The 13417-nt window shown below is 46.3% G+C and overlaps 1 protein-coding gene across 8 annotated transcripts in view; it reads right to left on the bottom strand.

The window, feature by feature from the left end:
* robo2 (roundabout, axon guidance receptor, homolog 2 (Drosophila)) overlaps positions 1–13417 on the bottom strand; it is an 895654-nt gene that overhangs the window by 605209 nt on the left and 277028 nt on the right. Inside the window, exon 1 of one of the 8 annotated variants that reach the window (XM_060833862.1) lies at positions 10756–10808. The exons of the other annotated variants lie outside the window; for them this stretch is intronic. Coding sequence (XP_060689845.1) covers positions 10756–10774 — 19 coding nt within the window. The 5' untranslated portion in view covers positions 10775–10808. Of the gene's footprint in view, positions 1–10755; positions 10809–13417 lie in introns of those variants that run through there. 8 annotated transcript variants of the gene reach the window in all.

The following is a 13417-nucleotide window of genomic DNA, read 5'->3' as shown; positions in this document are numbered from 1 at the left end:
GAGAGAGAGTTTCTTTTAAAATAATCCATTGGATATGGGCATCACTAGCTGGGTCACTGTTAATTGTCTGCCTCTAGTTGGCCTTGAGAAGGTGATGAGCTGTTTTTTGTACCACCACAGTTCCTTTGGTGTAAGTACCCCACAATGGCGTTACGGAGCGAATTCCATTATTCTGGCCCAGTGAAACTGAAGGGGGAGGGGAGTTACATTTTCAAGTTAGGATGATGTGTGGCTTTGTGGGGAACTTGCATGCAGTGGTTTGGCAGTACATCTTCTTCCATACAGGAGTGGTTGTGGGTTGGGAAGGTGCTGTCTAAGGAGCCTTGGTGAATTTCTACAGTGCTTCTGTAAATGGCACACATTGATGTGGCTTAATATTGGTGATGGAGGGAGTGAATATGTATGGGTGTGGCACCAAATAAACAGCTCCTTTGCCCTGGATGGTGTCAAGCATCTCAAGTGCTTTTGGAGCTACACCCATCCAGGCCAGTAGGGAATATTCCATCATGCTCCTGACTTGTGCCTTATCTGTGGTGGATAGGTTTGGGGAGTCAGGAGGTGAGTTACTAACTGCAGTATTCCTACCCTCTGACTTGCTCTTGAAGCTACAGTATTTACACGACTCGTTCAGCTCCGTTTCTGATTAATGGTCATCCCCAGGAAGCTGATCCTAGGAGATTCAGTGATGGTCATGCCATTGAATGACAAGAAGTGGGGGATAGACTGAGAGACAGAGAGAAGATGGAGTTACAAGAACACGCCATTAAGCTACAAAGGGAGACAGAAAGAGAAGGGAAGGGGAAAAGTCATGTAAAAGGGAGAGATACAAAGTGAGGAAGAGAAAGTAACAGAGAGGGAAAGTAACAGGATATAGAGGGATAAACAAACAGGGAGGGACAGAGGAAGAAAGAGAGAGAGAGAGAGAGGTTTAACTTTGAAGGAAAGAGAGAATTCAATATTTAAAATCATTGCAAAAACCGTTCTGTGTTTCTGGTAGCAGTCAGCTGACATTTGCAGACATTCGAGTGCCAAAAAAAATCTTATTATATTACACCCTCCAGAAACACAGAGCAAGCCCCAGCTTCACTTGAAGATGCTGTGACCTTTTGAAAAGACAGAAAATAGGATTGTGATATATTTGCAATTTAAAAGCTGCCCCGTCTTGGTTTGGTAAATTCATTATATCATGCAGGGTGTCTGGAACTGTGCAGGCTGTCTGATTCGACAGCACACAGAGAGCGCATCTAAATGGTGCTACACTCAACTTTTCCTGGAGTATTTGATGGGGACACTGTAGGGAGAGCTTTACTCTGTATCTAAACCTGTGCTGTCCCTATCCTGGGAGCGTTTGATAGGGACACTGTAGAGGGAGCTTTACTCTGTATCTAAACCCGTGCTGTCCCTGTCCTGGGAGTGTTTGATGGGGACACTGTAGAGAGAGCTTTACTTTGACTCTAACCCCGTGCTATCCCTGTCCTGGGAGTGTTTGATGGGACCGGTGTAGAGGGAGCTTTACTCTGTATCTAACCTGCACTGTCCCTGTCCTGGGATTGTTTGATGGGGACAGTATAGAGGGAGCTTTAGTCTGGATCTAACCCCGTGCTATCCCTGTCCTGGAAGTGTTTGATGGGGACAGTGTAGAGGAAGCTTTACTGTGTATCTAACCCTGTGCTGTCACTGTCCTGGGAGTGTTTGATGGGATCAGTGAAGAGGGAACCATATTTTCAGTTTAAACGTGTAGAGAAAGCTTTACTCTCAGTTTAAAATTGTCGAGGTAGCTTTACTCAGTCTCTGCCTTGTGCTGTGGATGGTGCAGAGGGTTGCAAGTCATTGACGACCAGGAAAGAGTGGTCACCATTCGGAGGGTCAAGAACAGTGAAGAGACTATGGTCTGGCGCAGTGTTCCTGACATGTGGACAGGAATATAGTCACTGTGTTAGTGAGACACGATCGCGTGAGGCATTGGGTAATGATGATGAAATGCGTGATATAGGAATAAACTCCAAGTGGAGCTGGTACGGCCTACTAAATTTATTATTGGACTCAAACTGTATTTCACTTGGCTGAAGGAGTTGGAGGCTTAGCTGACTTCAGCTGAAGACAATATTGTTCTTGGATGCCTTCAGTTATTGAGAAAACTAGTTTTGAAACCAGAAGAAAAGGTTGATTTTGGCACTCCATAATATATATGCACATCAAAACATTGCAAGTCAAGACACAAACCACTGTTCACCGCTGTTTCCCACCCGGTCCAACATTACACTTTCTTTAATGTGATCATGGTCTATTTCTGTAGAGTTGTGCTATTGCAGCAGATTGTTTATCAGCGTGTAGTTTCCTCTCCTTTCTGTCCTCTCCCTGCTGCCCAGTGCTGGGGATTTCTTCAAGGGAGAGAGTTGGTTGACAGTACATCACTGGGTGAACGTGCTTCATGGAGAAAGTGAAGACTGCAGATGCTGGAGACCAGAGTTGAAAGATATGGTGCTGGAAAAACACAGCAGGCCAGGCAGCATCCGAGGAGCAGGAGAATCGACGTTTCGGTCATAAGCCCTTCTTCAGAGAAACGTTGATTCTCCTGCTCCTCGGATGCTGCCTGGCCTGCTGTGTTTTTCCAGCACCACATTTTTCAACTCTGAATGTGCTTCATGTCTGGGCATTGGTAGGGAAAGCAGGCCTCAAACTTGAAAGGCCCAAACTGTCATCGTCACCATGTGCTATTGCCACAGGAGCACTTTTTGACGGGTAGTCACTCCAGTAATGGAGGAACCACTGCAACTAATTCATGCACAGCAAACACCCAAGAAAAAACAAAAGTGAGATATTGACCAGATCATCTGTGTTTCTGACTGACTGAGTCGAGAAGGTCATCTATAAGAGACAGGAGCAGATGTAGACCATTCAGCCCATTGAGTCAATTCTGCCATTAAACAAGATTATGGCTGATCTGAAAGCACTTAGCTCCATCTTCCTGCCCTTTCTGCATAACCTTTGATTCCATAACTGATTAATCTGACCATCGTAGTCGTGAACATACTTAGCGACCCAACCTTGACTACCTCTTATGGTAAAAGAGTCCACAAATTCCTCCTCATCTGTTTTACAGCCCCACCAGGATGAACAAACCCTGGCTGATTCATCCAGCCTTTCTTAAAAACCCTGAGCCTCTCAGTGCTCACGTGGGTAATAACTGCACTCTCAGCAGTAGCCAGGAATCAAACCATGTTCATCTTTGGATTTGATGTACAATGGACAGCAACCTTTTACCCTTTCCCCTGTTCTTAAAGATCCGGGGCAGACTAAGTCAGCACCTACACAAGCGAACAGCGCAGTTGACCGAAAGTAAATAAATGCAGCAACCTGAACAACTGGGATGACCTCAAACTCAAGAGAGGCCAACAACTCAAAACACCAAGTCGAGAGGACTGTGCTTTGTCTTCATTCAGAGTCCAGCAGTAATTTTGTGAAAGAAATCGCTCAACAGTGGATTCCTTCAGCAAGGCACAAGGATGAGATTGCTTTCCACTGCAATTCACTCACTCTCTTATGTAAAAAAACCAGAAGGTATTAATCATCGTGTTTTAAGAGTGGGCTATTCAGCTGGCTTGATGTTGCTGGCAATTTGGCTTTCATGAATAACAGTCCAGCCCATGTTTTGTCTTCCCAAGTGCAGTCTTGATTGTGTGACCTTTTCAGTGAAAGGACTTCATTGGGGACTTTGAAAGGATCTTTGAAAGGAAGGAGCGAAAACAAAAAGAGATTCAGCAAGTTGGAGAGGAGGCAAGAAGTGGGAGGGACGGTGCTGAGGGAGGGGCTGTGTGGTACGGGGGGCTGAGGCAGGGTTGGTGGGGGGATGGGGGGGAAGACACAGAAGTAAATGCAAAACAGTAAATTTGAACAGAACCAAGTGATTCATTGCTGGCACTGTGCTGTGCCTCTGAGTTTGTCTTCACTTCACAGTCACTCACGTTGCATGTCCAGTAACCCCTGCTCACCTAGCAACGGAGCATCATTTACGAGAAGGACACGGGGAGCTTGTATCAATTAAGAAACAAAGTCCTGCCTTCTTCCTGATTCCTTTACAGCTCTTGGTAGACTAGTGGCGATCATCAAAAGCTTTCAACTGACTCCAAAATGACACAGTTGTTGGGATACTGTTAGTTTGGTTTGTATGGGCTGATGGAAGCTGGAAGCATGAGAAAGTATGTGGGAAGCAGATGTGTGTCTGAATAATGCCCTTAACATATCTTTAACGATGGAGAAAGTATGGACTACAGATGCTGGAGATCAGAGTTGAGAGTGTGGTGCTGGAAAAGCACAGTTGGTCAGGCAGCATCCAAGGAGCAGGAGAGTCGGCATTACGTGCATAAGTCCTTCATCAGGAATGGCTTTTGCCCAAAACATCGACTCTTCTGCTCGTCGAAGGCTGCCTGACCTGCTGTGCTTTTCCAGCACCACACTCTCAACACTTAACTTCAACTGTCTCTGCATTATTTCAAATTATGTAAGTACTCTCATGGATGTAAGCCTGGTATGACACAGCAAGATCCCACAAATATAACAAGACGTGTGCCCAGTTTTCGTCTGTGTTGTGTTCATGGTGTGGTTTGAGGGAGGAATATCAGACAGATCATCAGGAGGTCACCCATCCTGCTTCTGAAATGTGGGATCATCTATGTCCAACAAAGCTGGCAGGTAGTGAAACCTGAAGATTAACACCAACTCTGTCCTGGGAGCTACCATTGAGCAGAAGCAGAAGTGGATGAGTGAGATAACTATTGACTGGGTCAGAGGCAAGGAAACCTGCAGTCATAACTCACCTCCTGACTCCCCAAACCTGTCCACCATCTACAAGGTACAAGTCTGGAGTGTGATGGAATACTCCCCACTTGCTTTGATGGGTACAGCTCCAACAACACTCAAGATGCTTGATTCCATTCAAAACAAAACACTTGACTGACACCACGTCCTCCATCTACTCGCTCTACCGACACACAGTGGCCCAATTGTGTACCATCTACAAGATGCACTGCAGAAATTCACCAAGGCTCCTTACACAGCTCCTTCTAAACCCACGACCACTTCCATCTAGAAGGACAAGGGCAGCAGATACATGGGAACATTATCCCTTGCAAGTTCTTTTCCCAGTCACTCAACATCCTGACTTGGAAATATATCACCATTCCTTCACAGTCGTTGGGTCAAATCCCTGGAACTCCCTCTCTAACAGGGCCTAGACAAAATGGGCTGCAGCGGTTCAAGAAGCCATCTTCTCAAGGGGCAGCTGGGGACGGGCACATACTGCTGGCTTAGCCAGCAATGCCTACTTTAGGGGAGAGAATATTTCAACAAAAATTCTTCCTGCAAAATCAACAATACTTTGACCCCACTGGGGCGTTCTTCAAAATTCTGAAGCTCAGGATTTTAAGACTTGCTCCAAACTGCAAGGTTGAGCTGGGATTGGTGGTCTTAATTCTAGGATCCTATCAGTTAGCAAATTTTGGTGTCCACCCACCCTTCACTACCTGTGGGAAGACATAATATCTCTCCTGAAATGCTAAGCCAGCCCCACATTTTAAGTGGAATAAAAATGGTTAGAGGCACAGAAGGTGAGTTCTACCTGTGGCGCGTCCAACCTCAGTCTGAGGGTTTGAGTCCAGGTCGAGTTCAGGTTGAGTGAGTTGGGTCAATTTGGGATAAGGTTGGGATGGAGTGTCGGGGTTCAGAGTAGAGGGCAAGTTTGAGGTTCTGAAAATGAAGAACTAAAGAAAACGTGTAGTAACAAGATCCCACTGTCATAAGTTACATCAAGAAGGAAACACTAAAGAGAAGGATGAAGGAGTTGAGATTCAGTTAGCTGACACCCTGTTGGATGTAACAGGGCAGGAAAATCTTGAACAGGGAGAGGGTCAGGGAAAGGTATTTCGTCCTGAAAGGCTAATGGACTTCCAACAAAAAGTTGAGACGTTAAAAGATATATATATTGATGCATACTTAGAAAAGGAATCAGCATATATTCCTGATTTTTTTTAAGATTCCTACAGTGTGGAAACAGGCCCTTCAGCCCAACAAGTCCACACCAACCAGCCAAAGTGCAACCCACCCAGACCCATTCCCGTACACAAAACACTACGGGCAATTTAGCATGGCCAGTTCACCTAACCTGCACACATTTTTGGACTGTGGGAGGAAACCCACGCAGACACGGGGAGAATGTGCAAACTCCACACAGACAGTCGCCTGAGCTGGGAATTGAACCCAGGTCTCTGGCGCTGTGAGGCAGCAGTGCTGCCCACTGTGCCACCCATTAAATGCATTCAAGGCTGAGATAGACAGATTTAGTATGAATGTTAGTATTTTAAGGACAGAATCCTAAGATGAACATAGAGACCACGGAAGGTTAGTGCACAAGAGAAATGGGCCAAAGTGCACCGGATTGTGTTGCCAGTAGCATATAGACAGCAAGTGTTACAGGAAGCACATGAACTACCTGTAAGAGGTCATCTAGGTGTGAGGAAGACTTGGGCTAAGGTACAAAAGCATTTCTATTGGCCTGGATTGCACAAGGATGTGGTTAACTTTTGCCATACACGTCAAACGTGCCAAATGGTAGGTAAGGCCGTAATAAAACCAGCACTTTGTTGTCAATTCCTGCATTCAAAGAACCTTTCACATGGGTTATGATTGATTGTATAGGTCCCCTCCTGAGAACTAAAAGTGGGAACCAGTACTTGTTAACCAGAATAGATGCGTCTACCAGATTTCCAGAGGCAATTCCATTATGAAGTTTTAAGGAAGAAAGGGTGTTGAAGGAGATAGTAGCTTTCTTCACGTGGTATGGGCTACCCAGAGAGAATCAGTCAAGCCAAGGCTCTAATTTTACTGCTAGGCTGCTTAAGGAAGTCATGGACAGCTTAGGCATGCAGCACTTTAAATCAAGTGTGTACCATCCTGAATCCCAGGGATCCTTGGAAAGGTGGCATCAGACCCTGAAGATCAAGAGGTAAGTAAAATAATGTGTCCAACTTGACAGTCACAGAGTCATAGAGTCTTAGAGATGTACAGCACAGAAACAGACCCTTCGGTCCAACTCATCCATGCCAACCAGATATCCTAACTTAATCTAGTCCCATTTGCCAGCACTTGGCCCATATCCCTCCACACCCTTCCCAAAGTCCTCTTGTTAAGTGCTCTGCTATGGACCATGGGCCTGGTGGCTAGGCATGAACCCCCTTCACCACGTCACCACTGGAACAGAAGTCTCCACTCTCCAGCGCTATCTCACCACCATCGCTGTTGACACTGAGTCCTCGATGGACTTCACCAATGCAGATGCCAACGATGCTGCCAGATACTGCATTAACCCAAACTCAACCACTGAGTCTGCTTCGGGCCTACCTCGCAGATGCAGCCCCTGCAGATGCTGCTGGGTCTCCTACTAGGCCCAAACTCATCCCCACTGCTGAGATGGCATTAGGACCGTCTCGACAATGCAGAAACCGCTGAGAACCCAAATTCAGCTCTGTTCCCGCTGCCTCGACTCCTGCTGCTGGGCCTACTCGAGTCCCCGCTGCTGGGCCTACTCGAGTCCCCGCTGCTGGGCCTACTCGAGTCCCCGCTGCTGGGCCTACTAGAGTCCCCGCTGCTGCGCCTACTCGAGTCCCCGCTGCTGGGCCTACTCGAGTCCCCGCTGCTGGGCCTACTAGAGTCCCCGCTGCTGGGCCTACTCGAGTCCCCGCTGCTGGGCCTACTCGAGTCCCCGCTGCTGGGCCTACTCGAGTCTCCGCTGCTGGGCCTACTAGAGTCCCCACTGCTGGGCCTACTTGAGTCTGTGCTGCTGGACCTACTTGAGTCCCCGCTGCTGGGCCCTCTCAAGTTTGTGCTGCTGGACCTACTCGAGTCCCCGTTGCTGGGCCTACTCGAGTCCCCGCTGCTGGGCCTACTCGAGTCTGGGCTGCTGGCCCTACTCGAGTCCCCGTTTCTGGACCTACACAAGTCCCTGCCTACTAGAATCCGCGCTGCTAGTCCTACTCATGTCTGTTTTGCTTGGCCTATTCGAGTCCACACTGCAGAGTCTACTCACCATCGATGCTGCAATGGAGCTCTTCACCAAGAGGTAAGTAAAATAAAAAAGGAAAAAAAATCAAGAAGAAAGAACAAAAAGGAAAGGAAGTCAAAAGAACAGCGGTTGGAGCAGATGAGCCCCGGGCTCAGAAACTCTACTCCACTGCCGTCTTACCAGAAGATTGTTACCATTTAAGACAGAGATGATGAGGAATTTCCTCTTTCAGAGAGAAGTGAATCCGTGAAATTCTTTATCACAGAGGGCTGCAGATGCTGGGTCATTAAGTGTACTCAAGACTGAGATAGACAGATTTTTAATTAGTGAGAGAATCAAAGGTTGTGGGAAAAGGCAGGGAAGTGGAGGTGAGGGCTATCAGATCATCCACAGTCTCATTGACTAGTGGAGCAGACTCCTGTCTGATAGTCTTATAACACAAGGCTGTCAGACTATTAATCAGCTTGTTAATCATTCCAGTCCTTCGCAAAAGGTAAGGGTGCAAAGGATACATGCATCTGTTCAATGATACAGCAGAGAGCAGCCGTGAGTAGAAGCTGAAGCCTAAATGAATCGCACTAACTTCATGCTCAGGGACTGAGAGAACCATCAACCATTTGATGAGCTGTAGAGAAAAAGCAACCAATGAACTTCCCAAAATACACAAGAAAACTTTCTATTAATAACACAGAAGAGAAGTAACCTCTTCAGATGTAGTTTTCAATTTTGTATTGACATGTAGTACTCAGATCTTGTGTAATTGGGTCCAATGGAATTGCTGTGTTTCAGCTACAGCAAAGACAAAACCAACAACGTGCCTTTACTCTAAGGTATGATTGTAACAGAGAACTGCTCTATTCATTGAAATTCTCAACTTCTTAAGTACATAGCCCCTGTGAGCAATTAATCGCAAAAGAACAGAGAGAATGTCTGATCCAATTCAAGTAATGGAAAGCTTCACATCAAGCATCTCTAACGCTTGCTTTTTCGAGCAGAGAAGTGAAACATCATACATAAAGACCTACATGAGAGGCTGTCTCGCGCTCTCTTCGATATTCCCTACCTCCTTCACTCACCCTTAGCTTTGAGGCAAAAGGTTACAGTTTCAGAAGTGTGAGGATACCATTGCCAGAGGCAATGGCACAGTGGTATTATTGCTAGACTATTAATCTAGAGATCTAGATGATGCACTGGGGACTTGGGTTCAAATCTCATCATGATGAATTTGAATTGAATATTTAAAAAATGGAATTAAGAGTCTAATGATTCTTAATGATCAGGAGTCCATTGTCGATTGTTTGGGAAAAACCCATCCAGTTCACTAATGTCCTTTAGGGAAGGAAACTCCCATCCTTATCGGATCTGGTGTACCTGTGACTCCAGACCCACAGCAATGTGGGTGATTCTTAACTACTCTCTGGGCAATTAGGGATGGGAAATCAATGCAGGCCTGAGCGGTGATACCCATAGCCTTTGAACGAACGCTTAAAATTACAGGTTGATTATCCCAGTGAAGTTGTGAGGGCGTGCTGCGCTATCAGAGGTGACTATCATCTGGACTGTAATGTCAAAGTGATAACACTGTCAGTTCGCACAATGAACATTAAAGATCCTGATGGCAATATTTCACGCTGAGCAGAGACATCCTCCCCGGTACACTTGCCAACATTTAACCCTCAAACAACGTCACTAAATAGAGAAAGGCTCCTGCTTGTTTGTGGGAACTTGCTGAACTCAAATTGGCTCCTGAACCACCCAAATGTCAACAGTGACTACACTTCAAGATTTTTTGCATTGGATGTAAGTAAAAAGAACTTAGCCCATAGGGCTGCTTGCTCATTGGAGAGAGATAACTGGTGGGTGAATTTAAACTGAGGGTCACCACCTCTCAGGTGAGGGGGTAGGTTGAAAAGGAAGAACTACTGCATCCTTTGTTGGTGCGAGAATAGGAGTTGTTGGTGCTGCTCTATATTGCAAAGCAGACAAACAGGGGGGCTGGAAGAACACAGCAGGCCAGGCAGCATCAGGAGGTGGAGAAATCAATGTTTCGGGTGTAACCCTTCTTCAGGTCTGGGGGTAGGTGTAAGGGGAAGCTGCAAATAAAGGGGGTGACAGGGGCAGGGTTGGGAGGTAGGGATAGGTGAAGACAGGTAGAGGGTACGCCCTGGTTGGTTGAGGAGAGGAGTGAATCCGGTTGGTAGTTAGATGAAATGGTCGGTCAGAGGAATAGAAGGGAGGGGGAGGGGCTGGGAAGGGAGTGGGGGGATGGGAAGGGAGGTTATTTGAAACTGGAGAACTCAATGTTGAGTCATCTGGGCTGTATTGCAAGTTAGCTGTCCAGCCAACTGAGCAACACCACTGACAAAGGCACAAAGCATTTTGAAACAGGCTATCCTGCAGTCAGAAAGAGTACTGTGTAAGGTGCAATTTCTTTCTTTCCTTCTCTCTCTCTAACTTTCTCACCAGAGGTTATCTTGATTACTGCTACGTATTTAATAGCTTGTGAGAGAGAGAGAGACAACCGTGCTGGACGCAGGGCTCATTCTTGGGAAAAGGGACTCGAGATGCATAAATCTTCAACCCAGCAAGAATCAGCAGGAGAAGGAATTGGGGAGTGCAGTGAAGAGAGAAAGGAGAAAAGAATGTGCATAAAATTAGTATCTGACTAAGGGGGAAGTGGAGTGTTAGCACTGACTGACCTGATTTATAGCTGCACATCAAACAGGCTGAAAGAGTTATTATTATCCATGTTTTAGTGTCTGTGAAATACAAGAAAGACACATTCGTTTAGCCCAGTGAGCCCTCTCTCATCAACATCAGGATGCCAAGATAGAAATTAAGGTGACAGCAGTGCATCATGAGCAAGTTAATAGTAGCCCAGAGTTGGCTGATTGCTGGGCGATGTGTCATTTGGCAGCTCCTTGAAAGTAATCTGAACTCTTTAACACTTCTGTAGAGGCATTACAAGGAGAAGGAGGGTCCAGTCTGGCTCCAGTGATGAATGGTAGCTGCACCGACAGATGTTGGCTGAAAAAACAGGCGTCACTGCACTCCGCCTGCAAAAGAAAACACTGGGGGCATTTGAAAGAGCTCCCATCCTCAGATGATAGGCCAAACCTTCAGAGCTGTTCTGCCTTCTATAAAACCTGACTAACCTGGTCCCCAGTCTTTCTCCTGTACCTAAATCCAGCAACATCACATCCGCACAATTCTAAACCACGTGTTGAAACTCCTCCCTCATCCACTCCCTACCTCTGTAATCATGAAGGCCCCGCCTTCTCAACCTCACCCTCTCTCCAAGGTGAGGTGACCCTCAGGTTAAACTCACCAGCAGCTCTCTCTCTCTCTCTCTCTCTCTAATGAGAGAGCAGTCCAATGGACAGTGGGAAGTCCTCCCACACACAAAGGGTGGGAAAGTGCAGTTGAGGACGAGATGAGATCATATTAAATGGCAGAGCAGGCTTGAGGGGCTGAATGGCTTCCTCCTACTCCTAGGTTTTACAGAGGGCACTGGTTTAAAGTCAGGTGTGACCCTTTCAGGACAGAATGAGAGGCATTGTTCTTCCCTCTCGGAGAATTCTGTGACCTTGGAAGCTGTCTGTCTCAGAAGTAGGAGGAGGCAGGATCACTTTTGAAAACACAGGAGTAGATAGATCCTTGTTAGGGAATCAAATGTTACTAGGAGTAGGTGGGAATGCATAATTTGAAACACAAACAGGTCAGCCCTAATCTTACTAGATGATAAGGCAGGCTTGACCTGAGGGCTGAATGGCCTATCCCCTGCTCCTAATTATTATGCGTGTTTGTTCCACGATCCTTCACCCAGCTTCCATACATTCAGGGAAAACGAGCTTTGTGCAGTGGAAGACTGAAATGAAAGCAGTGTCTAGATTAGAGAGGCCCGGAAAATCACAGCTGGTCAGGCAGCATCCGAGGAGCAGGAAAATCGACGTTTCGGGCAAAAGCCCTTCATTAGGACTGGGCTTTAGCCTGAAATATCGATTCCCCTGCTCCTCGGATGCTGCCTGACCTGCGGTGCTTTTCCAGCACCACTCTAATCCAGACTCTGATTTCCACCGTTTGCAGTCCTCACTTTTACCCTGAAATGACAGCATTTGCAAGCATCAATGTTACAGGTTAGGAAGTACAGTCATTCTGGATTTGAAACATTAGCTCTGTTTTTCTCACTCTCCACAGACACTTCCAGACCTTCTGAGTTTCTCCAGCAATTTCAGCGCCTATTACAGGTGATGACTCTTGTGATGGAAGTGTTCTTGGAATGGACACTATCTGTTGGGTATAGTCTCCTGCCACTGACTCCCAGGCTGTCAGCAGACCAGGTAGATCCGAAAGACTCTCCTTACATCAGAGACTGAGTGTACAGTCATGTGCCTCTCTCAAACAAATTGGCTTCATAAAACATACGCCTGCCTTTAATTTCACGCCTGTCCTATGTGTCACTTTGCAGTTAACATCAAAGCAATCTTCACGATGAGTTAGTTTTGGTGATAGAAGATATTCTGGAATCCTTGGTTCATGACATTAAAAGAAAAGATACTGCCTGATTTACTGAGACCTCCACTTAACAAATGTTTCCTTTTTAGATGGGGTTACATTGAGTTTGCAACATAAGAAACAGGCCCAAACACCCCATGTCAATGTTGACAGGAATGAGCAGTGACCTCAATGAAAGGCATAAAATTGGCTTGACAGGGTGCATGCTGAGAGGATGCTCTGAAACCAGGAGAGATAGTCTTAAATGGGAGGACCAGCTATTTCCCACTGGGATGAGAACATTATTCTTCACTCAGGTGGTTGTGAGCCTTTGGAATTCTCTGCCTCCATCGTTGAGAATTTTCAAGATGGTTCAACAGATATTTGGACTGCAAGAGAGTTAAGGGAGAAGATAGCCTGAGGCATTATTGAAAAGCTAAGCAGACACAAGGAGACTCCTGCACCCGTTTCTCGTGTTCACACACTTCCCTCTACTCCATCTCAAAATTGGCTTCGCATTCTCAAATGGTCACACTGGGAGGTGACAGAGAGTGGTAGAGTCATACGTCACAGGAGCAGACCTGTCTGCCAAACTAGCCCGGGTCAAACAAGTTTCTCAAGCTAACCTAGTCCCATTTGCCAGTGATTGGTCCAAATCCTTCTCAACTTGCTGATAGTAAGGAGTCCCAACACTGGAAGTCAGTCAATAAAATACGGAGATGGAAAAACACAGCAGGTTAGACAGCAACAAAGGACCAGGAAAGACAATCTGTTGTGTTTTTCCAGCTCCACATTTTATTGACTCCCTCTCAACCTTTCTTATTCCACGAGCTATAACTTTGTTCGGAAACTCTGCTCTATGGCACT

Source organism: Hemiscyllium ocellatum, chromosome 12 (genome assembly GCF_020745735.1).
Source record: "Hemiscyllium ocellatum isolate sHemOce1 chromosome 12, sHemOce1.pat.X.cur, whole genome shotgun sequence".
NCBI classification, from domain to species: Eukaryota; Metazoa; Chordata; class Chondrichthyes; order Orectolobiformes; family Hemiscylliidae; genus Hemiscyllium; species Hemiscyllium ocellatum.
This window is presented reverse-complemented; position numbering and strand designations above follow the sequence as displayed.